The sequence below is a fragment of the Cyprinodon variegatus genome, unplaced genomic scaffold (assembly GCF_000732505.1).
Source record: "Cyprinodon variegatus isolate N-32 unplaced genomic scaffold, C_variegatus-1.0 Scaffold1707, whole genome shotgun sequence".
In the NCBI taxonomy this organism is placed as follows: Eukaryota; Metazoa; Chordata; class Actinopteri; order Cyprinodontiformes; family Cyprinodontidae; genus Cyprinodon; species Cyprinodon variegatus.
The window spans coordinates 52,658-68,614 of NW_015152160.1; the positions used below are offsets into that span (position 1 = coordinate 52,658).

Below are 15,957 nucleotides of genomic sequence, written 5' to 3' on the forward strand. Positions count from 1 at the left end.
ACTATACACATGAAGAAAGAGAGGTGACAAAAGGCATGGCAACTCAAAATATGTCAGTAAATTTGGTCATTTTGGTAAAACAATCAGCTGTTTCAGTTGCATATAAAAAAGTGTCTCATTGCCAAGATGTAACAAAAGAAACTTATCAAGATTGCAAAGCTTTTTGTTGCAAAATATTTTGGCTCTGGTTACAGAAAACTGTCCAAACTACCACATAGTTCTGTTAGGTATACAATTTCAAAGTAAGAACATAACTACAAAAAAAATAAATTAAAAAAGGTGCTAAGAAGATGATGTCCGCCCTGCAAAAGGAGAGGGAATAATTATCAGAAATGTCTGAGGGCCAATGAGTATTTGTGGAGAGCCTGAGAAAGGTAACCACAAGGATTCCACTGTGGAAGAAAATGCATATATTTATAAAAGCCAGTGGAATACTGGGAAAATACAATCTGGCCTGATGAGACCAAATAAAACTCTTTAGCTGCAGTAATACACAATGGATTTGGAAGTCAAAAAACAACAGATATATCAACCCAAAACCTGCATACCAACAGTAATGGTTAAAGGTGGGAACATCATGGTGTGGGGCTGTCTTTCAGCAGGTTTCATGTAATTGAAGAAAGACAAAGGAGAGAATGGAGATAGATGTTCTAGACATAAACCTGCTGCAGATGGTGATGATGTTTAAACATGAGTGGATGATTCAGTAGGTTAATGATCCCAAAACACGCATCTAAGGAAACCTATAAGTCCTTTCAGAGAGATTCTAAAACTAGATTGGTTCAACCAAATAAAAACCTCTGGAAAGAACGTAAGCTCAGAGTTCATCCACAAGACTATTGGTTAGAGTGTATAGTATTTTTTTTCCCTTCATGGTTCATTTTTATTAATCAAATCATTATTTCTGTGCATATATGAGGACTTGGCGGATGGTCAATTGTACACACACATTCACTCTTAAATATGTGGCCTTTGAAAGTCAACTGAAACCTTGATTCCAGTACCTGAAAAGCTAATATGTTGGTTGATGTTTTTATCAGCTTGTGAGCTCACAGGACCTGCTTTTTGCATGCAGGTCATCAAGCTCTTACCATGTCCCTGGTGCTGTTGGGTAAATTTGGTGTTCTGGCTGCTACTGGGATGATGTACACCTACACAGGAGAGCTGTCTCCCACAGTGATCAGGAATACAGCAATGTCCTCGTGTGCCATGTTTTCACGAGTGGGATCCTCTTTATCGCCATATCTGCTGGAAATAGGTGAGACCTTTAAATCTAGTTGCCTGTGATTGACAGCAATGCTATTTAACCTACCGTAATAAGATTTCTCTACATTTATAAATAATTAGAACTGGAGATCCATTTGTTTTAAAATTCCAGTGCTTTTTTTTTCTCCTTTTAATACTCCCTAAAAAATTTGATTGGACTAAACTTGGAAACATTTAATCCATCGATCTGAAAAGATTTGGTCTGATTTTTGTCCCCAGCTAAGTTCAATGAGCTCCTGCCATGGATCATCATAGGTGTCCTGTCACTTCTCAGCGTTCTTCTCTGCATCTTCCTGCCAGAAACTTTCAGAAAGCCACTGCCTGATACCATAGAGCAGATGCCAGCCTCACAGTGGTGAATGTGCACAGTGCCTTAACATGTTCATTATGGAGATACAGACTAACACAAACAAATGCATAAAAAACATTTCAAAGATATGGTGCAAAAACATAAATTAAGTTTTGTGTACATGTGGGTTCCACTACTATCTTTAATTACCTTTAATAAATCCAGTGTGACTATTTTGCTTTAGAAGTTATTTTCCATCCATATGGTAGATAGCACAGTTGATAACCAAATAAGAGTTGGTCGTCTTTCATAAATGAAAAGATTGACAGAAACAGCATTATAATTATCTGAACATAGAATCTGAATCTAGATTCACAGCTCAGGTGAGAGAATCTGGATACAGGATAACTATAAAATATTCTCCATAGATCTAGCTTATATAAAAAAAAAAGTAGCGAGAGGAAAGCTGTTGTAAGAAAATTACAACTACAATATCTTGTAGTTTTCCACTACACAAGTGAAAGAGACAGATATCATGCAGAAAGAGCTAATCTGGTCCAATTAAACAAGAATTCCTCTCATGGCCTGAATAAAAGCACTAGTGTGTGGTGAAAAACCACCACTGCTTTGCAAGACAGTTTTCATCTTTATCCTCAAGAGTCAAGTAAGAAAGGACTGAGTTAAATCCAAGTCTTAAACTTTAAATTTCAGGTATTTTCTTCATTTATTTGTTTTAAGAAAGTTGAATATGTTAAATGTAAATGATTCAGCATGCGTGCATTTTTTTTCAATCTGTATTTATTTCTGCTCCTGGTGACAGCAGGGCTCTGAGTGGAAAGACAGAGAAACGTCTGAGAAATAAACTTTTATTCGTAAATGAAAAAATTAAAAACAAAAGCAAAAATAAGTTTATTATAAAAGAAAGAAAACAGATGTTTGTGTTTTGTTACAAAATGAAAAAAGTGTAAAAATCCTTTGTAAAGAAAATAGGTATAAGAAATATAAAATAAAATTAGAGGCAAGTGAAAACTAAAAAACTGATGCAGTTCTCCTTTTCCGATTTACAGGTTTGCATGGCCCTGGACCTCCAAAGCTGGCCTGAATGATGAAGGAAAATGCTCTAAAGAGCTAGAGTGTACATCACTAGAGATTATCTGTACAACTCGCTTATGAGGCACCCGATTTAAAAATAAGATGTTCTACAGAAAATCAAGCAAACAAACAAAAAAAATCCTGTCAGATTATGGTGCATGAAAAATCTATGGTCTGAATATTTCTAATAACATTTGTCATCTTATGAAAACAACTGTTTTCTAGGAAGGTTTTCAGATGTTACTACTAAGGAAAAAATGTAAATGGGGGGTGTCCAAACTTTTTGCAAAGAGGGCCAGATTTGGTCAGATGAAAATGCATGGGGGCCAGTCATTTGGCCTGACAGTCCTCGAACCATTATCATCGTAAATTAACATGTAAATATGTATCTATATCACTTTGCTGTCTGCAGATAGGACAATATTGCAAATCAGATTCTGCTGTCAATTGCATTACCATTATTATAAATACAAATAATTATAAATACAAATAAACAATTTTCTGAAAGTTGCCTTAATTTTGTATCACACATATTGTTTTGTTTTTTTCGACAAATCACATCCTAGCGCATTTTGAAAAACATTACAGTCAAATCAGATAGAAGATATATGACAAAACTGTGATCTGATTGTCACAAAAAAGAAATTCTCAGAGACTTTGGAATTTATTCTCCCCAGAATAGAACAAAATACCAGTGGTGTCAAGTACACACATTTGTTACTTAAGTAGAAGTATAGAAGTATCAACTTGACCTTTTTACTCAAGTAAAAGTGAAAAGGTATTTCCTCCAAAAACTACTTCAAGTATAAAAGTATAAAGTAACCTTAAAAATAAAAACAGCCACATGCCACTATATGAACTGAAAGCTACATTTTTCGACTATTTCAGAAAAATTATTTGAGATAGGGCCAAGGATGAGGGAGGTCTTGTTGGTCTCTGTCTCCATCTCACGATACACTCTCGCCTGTGTCTGACCTTTCAGACATTTCAACATCTTTATCTGAATCCAACATTGTAGCATTGAATAGACAATTCACGCTTGCAGTTTGAAAAACACCTGCTTGCTTCTGATGATTTCCTTTGGGGTCAGCACAAATTAGACGAATAGCTAACCAATGAGTGTTTGCGCTACATGACTCACCCAATGACACTAGTTTTCACTAGATGTGGATGGCGCCAATGATCTGCATTGGCACACATGACGTGAAATAAATATTTATAAACATTAAACCGAAGCCAAGAGTAACGAGTAACGTTTGTTTTAAAAATGTAAGGAATAGAAAGTACAGATACTTGTGTGAAAATGTAATGAGTAGAGGTCAGAAGTAGGAAGAAAAATAAGTAATGGAGTAAAATAGATAGTTAAAAAGTTTACTTAAGTACAGTAACAAAGTATTTGTAGTTTGTTACTTGACACCTCTGTTCTGGGGTTATATGGAAAAAGCAAGTGGTGCACTTTATTCCATAATATTTCACAGTGGACACATGCATAAAAAATATGGTTAGTTGATTTGATATTGGCTGCTCATTGGTGCAGTGGCTACCCATCCCTTGCAGCAAGAAGGTTCTGGGTTCGATTCCTTGCCCAGGGTCTTTCTGCAAGGAGTTTGCATGTTCTCCCAGAGCATGCATGGGTTCTCTCCGGCTTTCTCCCACAGTCCAAAAAACATGACTGTTAGGATAATTGGCTTCTCTAAATTCTCCTTAGGTTTGAGTGTGTTTGTGAATGGTTGTTTGGCCTGTTTGTCACTGTGTTGCCCTGTGATGGACTGGTGACCTGTCCAGGGTGAACCCCGCCTCTCACCCCTAGACAGCTGGAGATAGGCACCAGCACCCCTCACGACCCCACTTGGGATTCAGCGTCTTAGTAAGTCGATGGATGAATGATGATTTGATATCTGCTTCATAAAATGCAAATGCATTATCATTCAAAAGACATCCAAGAAATTATTTCGAAAGCTTAACTTTTGAGAGAGTTTTGAAGTGGACTTCCGTAGATTTTGGGGAAAGAGCATTTTTATCTCTTTTTTTTCTCTTTTATTTCATTTTATTTTATCCGTTTATTTTTTTGATCAATTGAGATTATTTGAGATACATTCTGGATAAGCCAGGAAACTAAGCGAAATGAAATCTAGGAAGCAACAGCGCCCCCCTGAGTCAGATTATTGAAAATACAACTGTAATCAAACACCGGAAGTTACTGTATTTTATTTGACTTTACTGCGCATGCGCAGTGCAACCAGCTCCACCGCCTGGCTCGTGTGAGCTTCTGGTGTTAGAAGGGGAGAAGTGAGCAAACTGAGGATTTCAGTACATTATTCCATAAAACGCGTCTAGTTTCTGGTTTTTCACAGAGTCTGGAAACAAAAGAAAAGGGAGAACGAAATCGAGGGCATAAAGAGGAAAGAGAAAAGGAGGAAGACGGGGAGGATATTTTTTTTACACAGTGGAAAATGCTGCGGATTTGACTAAAAGGTAAGGATAGCCAGCGGATCAATACTCATTGTTGGTTGAGCTCAAAGTTGTCGGTTGTGGGCGGAAGGAAGACGTGGTGATGGAGGTTTACAGCCGCAGCCTCCGCAGTCTGCGGCTGCTGAATGTAGGTCATTGTGTCGCTGGGTCGGACTTGAACGATCGGAGCCGAGACCAGCTGGGCCGAACCGAGCCGTGCTGCAGGGGGGCTGCAGGAAGGTGATGCCCTGCAGCAGGATAGACCTCTGGGCTCTTGTTTACAAATCAGCAATCGTCCTGACAGGCTAAAAAATGTTGAAATAAAATGCATGAGACCACACATGTGTTATATTGATTTTAAAATTCAAACAGTTAAATAAACTGCTTTGTAAAGAGATGGATGAAAATAGCCTTGAAATGAAACATGCATGCTTTTAGATAATACAGTTATCTAAAAAAAGAGGAAAAATGATACTTCTGCTATGTATGAATTTGGGTCTGTAAGATCACAAGAGGCACACGAACCATGGTGATCAGCTGGTATTATTTCACATTTTCTATTAACAGTTTGATCACAAACATGCAAATTGAAATAAAAAAAACTGCAAAGAAAGAAAGAAAATTAAAATGTGCAAATAAAAAAACTACAGAGAAAAAAAGGCAGAAAATAAAAAACTGCAGAGAAAAAAAGAACACAAAAAAAACAGCATAGAAAAAAGAACATAAAATATGTGCAAATGAAAAAACTGCTGAGAAAAAATGAACATAAAAAAAACGTGCAAATAGAGAAAAAAAGGACTTAAAAAAAAAAAAAAAAAAAACTGCAGAGAAAGAGAGAAAAATTCCAGGTAATATCAACAGATGCATTGGTTTTCCCCCTAGAGTTTTTATCTATATTAGATATGATATAAAGTAGCTAAAGTGGTGGAGAAACGGGCTATGGTAGCTTTTAAAACGATAATTAGCCACATTCAAAGGGAGTTAGTAGAATGAAATTGAATAGAATAGAAAATCCCTTTATTGTCACGTTATATTAGTGTTATAAGTAGTAAGAGTTCTTCCTGCAACTGTAGGGTTGCTCTTTTGAACCCCGAATTAAATCCAAAATACTGAACTTTTAAAAACTAAACAGGTAAATTTGGATTATAGCTTTTTGTATCCTAAAGTCTAATCATTGTCTGCACTACTATCACTATTAATACCCTTCACAAACCTTATAAACATTTTCTGCCACTAAAAATATTTATTACAGCAGTAAAACAGCTACTTAATAAGTTGAGCTATTAGCTATATTTTTCAACAGATATGCTGATCAGAGTGAAACAGCTGTAGTTGGAAAGCAGCAACACCATCATACTAGCAGATGGTTGCACCCGTTTTTAAATTCCACTGAATGGCCTTTCTATTCTAGTTTATTGCTGCTATAATCTTTTTATCATTAAAGATGGTTTTATCTTTTTTGCAAGAAAGGAAAATTATATTAGCCCTCCATTAGGTGTACCCCTAGCTGTGGCTAGGCAGTTAAAGTGGGGCTGCAGCAAACCATTATTTAGCAAATCGATTAATATGTTGATTATTTTTAATAATCGGATAGTAAAAGGTTCCTTAAAGAATATTTTTTGCGAAATTAAACCAGGTGAAACTAAAACACTTTCCACTTGAGGAACTCTAGATAGAGCAGATTGACAGACAAAAAAAAGCTTTTTTTTTTATCTTAAATGCAAAATGTGCACATATGTTTTTTGCAATTTTGGTATAATTGCTGCTCAAGGTGGGTCACTCTGTCAGCTATAGGCATATTTTAGTCTCTACACTCCTGTTTAACGATTAACCGCTTACTAATTTACTCGATGATTATTTCAATAATCGATTAATCACAATTAATCTGATGAATTGTTTCAGCCCTAGTTTAAAAACCTTAAACCCTAAGAATGTCTCAGTTGTAGGAGGAATACGTTTGTTTAAGAAAATTTTATTTTAAGCTATGATTGAATTTAAACATTTTGAGCCAATGGTTCATATGTTTGAAGATAAAACCACAAGCTTAATTTTAAATAGATTTTTAAAAATTATTGTTATCTCTGAACACTTTGCTAACATTTGGTATTTGATTTTTCACTATTAGTGCTGCCAGGCCCCAAACTTCCAAAAGGAGCACCTTCATAGAGTATGATGTGGATGCTCTCTTCATCCTCTGCCTTTTACAGTTTCAATTTGTATCTCTGTTTCTGTCTCCTATAACCCCAGTCGACCTCTGCAGATGACACTGAGTCTGGTTCTGTTGGAGGTTTCTTCCTGTTAAAAGGGAGTTTTTCCTCTCCACTGTCGCTGCAAGCATGCTTAGTGTGAGGGATTGCCTTCGAGTCAATGAGTCGATGCAATCAGCTGATTTTCCTTAGATAGAAAACTTTGAATCAATTTAACTGTATGATCTGGTGAACTGTAAAGTGCCTTCAGATGACATGTGTTATGAATCGGTGCTATATAAATAAACTGAATTCAATTGAATGGCTAATAGAAGACATAACTGACTGATGAGAAGTGCTGGGTGAGCAGTTAAGCATCAAAGATGTTTCATCCAGAAACAAAAACCTGCTGATTTACTAGCTGACTGCTGAGTGCGACCTGAAAATAAAACAACAACAAAAAAAACCCTGATCAAACAAGCAGTAAATCATGGGCCGAGCTGGAGCCAGCGTCTGAATCTGCTGGGAGGAATGCCAGCTGGGAGAAAATCTGTTAGGGAAAAATAACAGTCCTGTCCCTGTCTTATTTGTACAGCATGTCAGCCGGAGCGCTAATGTTTATCTTTTTAAACTCTCACATTTCACACTTTTTTGAATATTCTAACAGTTTTGTTTTGCTTAAAAAAATCAGTTTGGCTCCTTGCTGCTGAAGCTCCCTGAAGGAAGGTGACACGATTTCGTCGAAACATCTGTAAAACCCGACGGCTAACTATTCTTTTGTATGTTTCCAGCTCTTTTGTTTGCAGGTGGTTTTAGGTGGTGTTTCTGCAAACGCACTCATCCCCTTCCTTCCTCATTGTGTTTATCTTTTAAGGCCTTATCCAGTCACATTACACTCAGTACTCTTTTAAACATTAGAGAGCCGACGTCCCCAGCTTAACAGTCTGTTAATATACTGCATGCACTGTGGTTACATTTTTATTGTTGTCTTTCAGTTCTTTTGGGATTAAGAGTTAAAAGTTTATTTTAGCATTTAGTGTACCTTGTTGTGTTCACAACTTGTTCAGTGACTAAACAAATTAATCATTAAGCAAATGATTTCGTTTTTGCTGATTGGCGACGGAAGATTCTAAGTTGTAGGTGGAAAGTAAACCGGATAAAAAAAGGCCTGATTTTATTTTAAGAGTCACAGATTTAGCTTTTTTAAGACTTTATTTTAATACAGTAAAGATCAAAACATGCTGCTGGTCTCTAGAAAGATGTAGTAAATGTAGAATTAGCAGCATATGAGCCCAACCAAATACTTTTGAAGGAATACTAATAATTTCTTTCTGTTTTCTATTAAGGTCCATACCGTATATTTGAATTTAAATCTTTGATGGATCATAGATGAATGAATGAATGGGTTACATGGAGAAATTTTGTACTTTTACACCAATGAAGCAAGAAAACTGAAGTATTTCTTTACTGTTTTTTAGCTGGCTGTTACTTCAGGCACTGGAATATTTGATCTTTTCTATAATGTTCTCCCTCCCTTTACTCAAAGTGCTACATCAGGCTGTCCAACAACTCCTCTGGACGTCTGTGATTGATGGCAGTAAATTAGAAATCTCAGCTGTAGTAAATCTTACTATAAGGAGGAGTTCACTTTTTCTTCTAAAACCTTTTAAGCTTCTTAAGGTGGTATTGTATGTGTATGACGTGCTCTCCTAGTAAAAGAAAAATCTTTTATTTTGTTGTTGTTAAATATTCTTGCATCTTTTTAGATGTCTGCCGTCACCATGGAAGCAAATTCCATCCTCCCGGTCCTAAAAAAGAAGCTGGCCTTCCTCTCAGGTAATACCCAGTGTCCTCATGCTCCTTTAGTGCTAAATCTTCACCTTCAGTAACTCAATGTTTCTTGGCGTCTGTTAGGAGGCAAGGACCGGCGCAGCGGTCTGATCCTCACCATCCCCCTCAATTCAGATCAGACCAGCATGGAGGAACTCAGTGCCACGCTGGATTACCTACTCAGCATCCCTAGGTAGAGGCATGCTAGCTAAGATAGCCTAGTGTCTGTCTGAACTATCATCAAGTTAAACTCATCTCCCACTTTCAGTGACAAGTGTAAGGCTCGTGGTTTCACTGTGATCGTGGATGGCCGGAGGTCTCAGTGGAACATCGTGAAGACGGTGGTGCTCATGCTGCAGGTAGGAATCGAACCTCCGTCTAGGATTGTGGTGTTTGGTTGTCGGTGTAGGTTTTTAAAGATGCGGCGTGTGGGTGGATGTTTCAGAACGTGATCCCAGCGGAGGTGTCGCTGGTCTGCGTGGTGAAGCCTGACGAATTCTGGGATAAGAAGGTCACACACTTCTGTTTCTGGAAGGAGAAAGACCGCCTGGGCTTTGAGGTGAGTGCCTCACCTGCTGGAGGCAAAAAGGCTTTTACTTGTCCTAAAGCTCGCAGAAATATGAAATATAGCACATTGTATAGGAAGTTTCAGTCAGTTTATTCCTCTCTGTATGTTCAAATCTTTACATGGGGAAACAATATTAAATTAATTAATGTCCAAAAGTGGAATGTACAATATCTGATTATAAAATAAAAATTGTTTTAATCTTTTAATTTGACCATTTATATCTTAGGCATTTTATTATTTCCATCTCAAATTAGAAAAGCAACATAAATATGTTGTCTAGAAGTTAGTGAGGAATCAAAATAAAAAATCAAATCGTATTATAAACATGGATTTATAAATCTGGAGCTGATCTGAGTAACTCCCTTATAATCACATTAAAACTTGATTAACTGAGACCAAATACAGAACAAAAGTTACTGTCAAACTGACTTATTGGTTTTACTTTGTTTTCATCAAGACACCTGAGCTGCTTTGCTCCGATAGCTCAGTGTGAAAAACAGCTGATCTCAGGCTGTTCTCTACATCCAGTCTGTTCATCTGCTTGGTTTTGGTGTGGGTCAAAACTGAAGGTGAACTCAAAGAAAATGTAATTTTTTTGGTTGATAAAAGTTTCTTTCATTTTTTAATTAGGTCCTCACAAAGCAAAACAGATCCCAGCCCTATTTTATTTTACTACTTAATAAATAAAATATTTACATGTACCCCTTGCAATGCACACGCAGACCACTAGGGTCTCGAGTACCCCTGGTTGGGAATCACTGCGCTAATGTGTCGTTTCTACTTTGTTTGTCTGACATTGTCTGACGACGCTTTATCATTAAAACATTGATGAGGCATCCACCTCTTTTGGTGGCGCCATTAGTCTCACTACAAAAGAAGCATCGACAGAAGGACAATCAATCTGTTTGTGATGCTAAGGTTGAAATCTAGCTCAGAGCTTTTTGAGAGATTCTTCAAAACACAGTTAATGGCTCATAGGCTACATTTACACAGCAGCCTGAAGTGACCCAAATCCGATTTTTTTTTTTTTGCCCATATGCGACCTGTATCTGATCTTTTCGTGACAGTCTGAAGAACACAGATCCATATTGAAAAGATTGTGTTTATAAGGTTGGGAAAGATCGCTAGATGCGCTCCGGCACTACCATCCATTTTTTACTTCCATAAACACAGAGCAGGCTTGCTTGTGACATCATTGCATCCTCTACTGCGCATGTAGGACACTTGCGTTGTATGAATGCAGTTCACACAGGAGATCACATCCAAGTTTCAAAATTTGGAAATGTGAACGGCAACGCAAAAAAAAAAAAATCAGATTTCACAAAAAAATTGGAATTGAGCATCAAAGCCTGCAGTGTGAACGTAGCCATAGATCCCTTTTTTCTAATATTAGTTCTCTCAGAACCAGACAAGATATAGATCTGTAGCAAACAAACCTAGATTGGATCATTCTAAAATGGTAAATAAATGAAGTCAGGTTTCAAGATATTAGAAAAACTGAAAATGAATATAATATATTATTTGTGAATACATGTATGTTCTTGTGAGCCACTCACATTTCCTCCCTTATCTTTTTGCTGGTAACTATTTTCACCATGCACCGACCACTCTGCTTTAGCCTCAGTATGTCTTTCAATAAACTGTGTATGCAGTTTCAGTTTTAAAGGTGTTGAAAAACCATCAGACTGTAAGCACAGCAATAAAGTGCAGTATTGGAAGTAAAGTAGGCTACCAAAAATTGCAACCAATAAGCCCCTCCCCTTGCAGACATGGATATTTAGGAGACAAGTAGATTGCCATATTAATAGGAAGCTTTTGGGCTTTATGAAAATGGTAATCAATAGTTTTTCAACGATATTCTAAATATTCCCTTCTTTTAATGCTTAGTTTGGTTTTTAAAGCTAGTTTGACTTTTCCTAGTCAGCGTCTACTAACTTTTGGCATCATAGAAAAACCTGGACAGTTCATAGTGTCTGTTGGCATCTGTGGTTATGGTCACCACCACCTCTATCATTGACAGATGGTTTTGCTAATATAGATCTGTAGTCTCGCTGACCCAAATTTTTGCAGCCATGTTGGCTCAGCCATGGTTTCTATGGTAACCGGATCAAGTCAGCTGGTCTGTGGTAATTTGAAAGTTGTTAAAGAAGGATAATCCTTTGCAGTAGATGTGAAGATAAGCCTATTTTTAACCAATCTGAAGATGTTTCTGATTGCTTGAAGAGGGAGTTTGCACGTTCAAAAGCAACAGACTAAGTTCATTACTTCCTAAAGTCAGTTTTACTGAGGTAGCATGTTCTAGTTAAACCAATCTGTGGGGTGGCTTCCCCTCTAGTTTTCTTTCCATCCTTGAATAGCAGATAACATCCACAGCAGCTGTGAGGGAGATCCCAGTGACGGTGCTGAAATGTGACTCATCTCAACCATGGAGAGGCTTGGTGGCGGGGTGTGTGATCTACAGCTGCTGTAGCGCCTGACCTGGCACTTAAATCAAAAACACACTTATACACACGATGGATTGAGTCCAGGTTTGCTGTTGGCATCGTTTGCCGTGACAACTGGAAGACAGCCTCTCTGCCAACTGTCTTTTCAGGTTTATTTATGGGTAAAATTGAACTGCTGTGTGATTTATGTGATAACGAAGAAAAAGGGTTACTTTGCTTGTTTTGTTTTTTTTCTCCTTATAAATCCTGCTTTTAGCTTGAAGGCTGACATTAAACTCACAACGCCCTGTATTCTGATTTAGAAAACCATCAGACACTCGGCCTGGAGATTATCTTATGATCTAGCAATTGTTTTTTGGTTAATAAACTAAAAAGAAAAAATACACTGTGATCTGAGAAACTAGTAGTTGAACCAAAGGGTAACCCTAAACAAAGTCAATGCCCCGCCCGAAATGTTGCAATGGTCTGAGTTTTACAAACGATTCTAGTCAGTACTTTTACCTTTTCAGCGCAAGTGAAAGCAGCATCATGCAGCACACAGCAGTGGCTTCATTCTACCTTCTCATTGGTCAAGCTACTTGCTGCTTCTCTGCAACAGCATTACGGTGCAGAGGATATGTAAAGGGTTTTATGCTGGCGCGTATGTTATTGATAAGTGAACCACTTAAATAGCGCAGATGTAAAACGGTGAATTTTACAGCATGCTGTCAAAAAGCTCTTTAATTCACTCCAGCTGTCCAACCAATGAGACTCATGCCAACTAACTACCTTACAAAGCTTTAGCATATTACTGTAATTGAGTACTTTCGAAATGACTTTCTCATAACGCTGGGTGTTGTCATGATTGGATGTTTTCTTGTCATTCTACTTTTAGAAAAAGGAAACGTTTAATATATAATTATAAATATACTGCATACATAAGGCGTAGTATTCACTGTAATGCCACTTCAAATAATCTTGTGGCACCCCAATTTTAAAATTCTAACTCCACCGCTACAGGACACGTGTCTTAGAGTTTGTTGTTTTATTGTAGAAGCTGATTAAGGATTAATAATGGTTCTAAACTACAGCGTGTAATAATGACAGGATTTATTGACAGATATATATTATGTAATATGTTATACGTAAATGTGTCTCAATCATTATGTTTGCTTTGCCTTAAAAATTGCTATTTATAATTCCATAGGATTGGGTCTCGCATTTCTGGAGGTAGACGTCTTTGCACTATGGCAGCACAGAGCTGACAAAATACCGACTAGTGAGATTGTCGTTACGCTCAAATGTGTTGAGAGTAAGGATGTCCCGATCAGCATTTTAGGCCTCCGATCCTTATCCGATCTTTTAACCTCAAATCCGATCCGATTTTGAGTCCCGATCCGATATTTTCTCTTTAGTAGTGAAATAGATAAAACTCAAATATATTTTGAGCAAGTAACTCAACTTTTTATTAGACTAATATCTGATCAAAAAGCATTACCATTATTATTGTAAATCCCATTAAATCAAAATCTTACCCAAGATTAAAGGTCAGCTTCAAATTTGACTGACTTGGTACAGTATTATCAAATAAAGTGCTATCCAAGATCCACTTTTAGCTTAGAAGTGATTAATATAGGCTGCCATAAAGTCAATAAAAATAAAGTGCACTGACCACTGAGCAAATTTAAAATGTCCTTGCTTATCTTAAATGTGGTGTAAACAGATAGAAGACAAATAGTCACAATTCAGTAAATGAATTTGAAAAATCTCAATCCAACTTAAAAATTAAGTAAACAGAATTCAATCAAATGAATTCAAAACTTCAGGACTGCAACTTAAAAGTAACATGATCACTGAAACATGATCAAAATCAACAAGACCATTCTTCAGTCAAGAACAAACACCTACGTAGCCCTAAAAACAACTAAACAACCAAACCTGAATACTTAATTATTATAACCACAATGCTCTTTCCAGTTATGCCTCACTCACATATCCTAATTCAGTCAAGAGCAATAAATTCGACCAACCTTTATGTGATCTTCTTTGCTCTATTATTTTCGTTGGAGTATTTGTTTCTCCTCATAACGTCCAGCTTTTGTTGCTTTGCTTTAGTAACCTTTCCTTCTGCAGCTTTACAAAACGCTTCATACACATTGTCATGTTTTGTCCTCAAATGACGAATCAAGTTCATGGTGTTAAATGTAGCTCTGCTGCTACCTCCTCTTGTAATTGCCATGTTGCAGACATTGCAAGTAGCTTTAGGACAGTCTTCACTGGCGACAGTAAAATACTTCCACACTTCTGACATACTTGCTTTGCAACCGCCGAAAAGGTTTGTATTGCGCAACTAACGTCAACCGTAACTAGCGGGTACTTTACGGCAGTTGCTGTAAAGATCGGCGAGTCTAGTCAGGTAATGTAGCCGATCTCTGATCACGGGAAAATAGGAAAAGATCGGGCCGATCCAATCTCGAGATCGGGACATCCCTAGTTGAGAGGTTTGAACCGGATGGTGATGAACATTAGATGTCGGCAGCAACACGCTGAAGAATGCTGGTACTGTGCAGCATTTAATCATGCAGTGACAAAAAGGGCTCCATATAAGAGGCAATAGGAGGATTAGCTGTTTTGGTTTGGCAGATTAGATAATTCTCTCCTTCTACAAATCCATTTTCCTTATAAATGTTCCTGCAAAGAAATAAATCAACCCAACACAAACTCCCTGACATTTTATGCTATGTTTACATTCACACGTATTAAACAATGTTGCTATAGCTCAAGGTCTTGTTTGTCACAGATTCAGTCATTAATTATTGCTCTGACTGTTGCAGGTTTAGGCAAGTAGCTACTCTTTACAGCCATTTCCTGACTTATAAGGATCAACGCTCCTTTGCCTCACTGGAATGGAATGATCACAATGTTTCCAATGTTCCTGCAATGATAAATTACATTATTTTAGAGCCTAAATATCTGTGCTGATGTTTGTAGACAGCTTTTTATGAGAATTATGGAAACAGAGGTGATCTATATAGTCAGTGTTTGGACAACAAACCATAAAGATGATGAAATTCTGAGAGCAAAACTCCTCAGTTATGATTCATTTTTTAACCTCTAAACATTTCTAATGTTATAACTCTGCAGAGTTTATTGGAGGTCCAGAGCATATTTCAACTCCTCAGTATATTTTTAGGATGTCAGCAGTCTGTATTCGTTAAACAGCCTAAAGGAGGACAGCCTTCTCCCACTTTATCTGTTGCTCCATTGTAAATCAGAGAGCTAGAGAATGGGATCGGGGATGAGTGGACAATTAATAACTGTTATTTAGCAAAAGTAGAAAACAGATGTGAGCGAGCAATAAATGCTTCAAGTTGTTATAAAACCTGTAATCATAGTTGTCCCTTTCAGGGCTATGCAGTTGTTGGGGCACGTATGATAAAGAGGCTGTTTGGAAAAATAAAAATTTAAAGCTGGTTCTTCATAGCAGACACAAGATAAGTGAGAAATGCTTAATGAAACCAACCTACTTTGATAGGAGGTATATGGAGTCTAAATACATTAAATTTAATTAACCAAAAATTATTATTATCAAAAAAAAATTAAATGTGTTTCTGTACTCAATTTTTTAAAAGTCTTATATCAAGTCCTTTTGATATCAACATAACCACATCACTCCTGTCATATTAGTTTAGAAGCTATGTATGCTGGCACTGGCTATATTTATGTACATAAAAAAACAACCACAACCTAATCTCTAGTTTCATACCCACCACATACCCACCACTTTAGAGAATATTGAATTTCAGAAATAAAAAAGCAGCTTTTTTTCCCCCTCCTGACTGAGGTAAAAAA

General features: G+C 37.0%; 2 protein-coding genes across 2 annotated transcripts in view; both read left to right on the forward strand.

Moving 5' to 3' along the window:
* Positions 1-1,092: 1,092 nt before the first annotated feature.
* On the forward strand, positions 1,093-2,728 carry LOC107104362 (solute carrier family 22 member 5-like). The gene is made up of 3 exons (XM_015404355.1): positions 1,093-1,258; positions 1,486-1,621; positions 2,623-2,728. The coding sequence occupies exons 1-3, from the start codon at positions 1,093-1,095 to the stop codon at positions 2,726-2,728; spliced, it is 408 nt and encodes a 135-aa protein (XP_015259841.1).
* A 2,159-nt stretch (positions 2,729-4,887) lies between these two features.
* The window catches only part of sestd1 (SEC14 and spectrin domain containing 1), a 28,148-nt gene continuing 17,078 nt past the window's right edge, over positions 4,888-15,957 (forward strand). The window contains exons 1-5 of the mRNA XM_015404357.1: positions 4,888-5,122; positions 9,051-9,120; positions 9,199-9,307; positions 9,383-9,473; positions 9,560-9,673. Of these exons, the coding sequence (XP_015259843.1) occupies positions 9,051-9,120; positions 9,199-9,307; positions 9,383-9,473; positions 9,560-9,673 (384 nt within the window). The 5' untranslated portion in view covers positions 4,888-5,122. The remainder of the gene's footprint in view (positions 5,123-9,050; positions 9,121-9,198; positions 9,308-9,382; positions 9,474-9,559; positions 9,674-15,957) is intronic.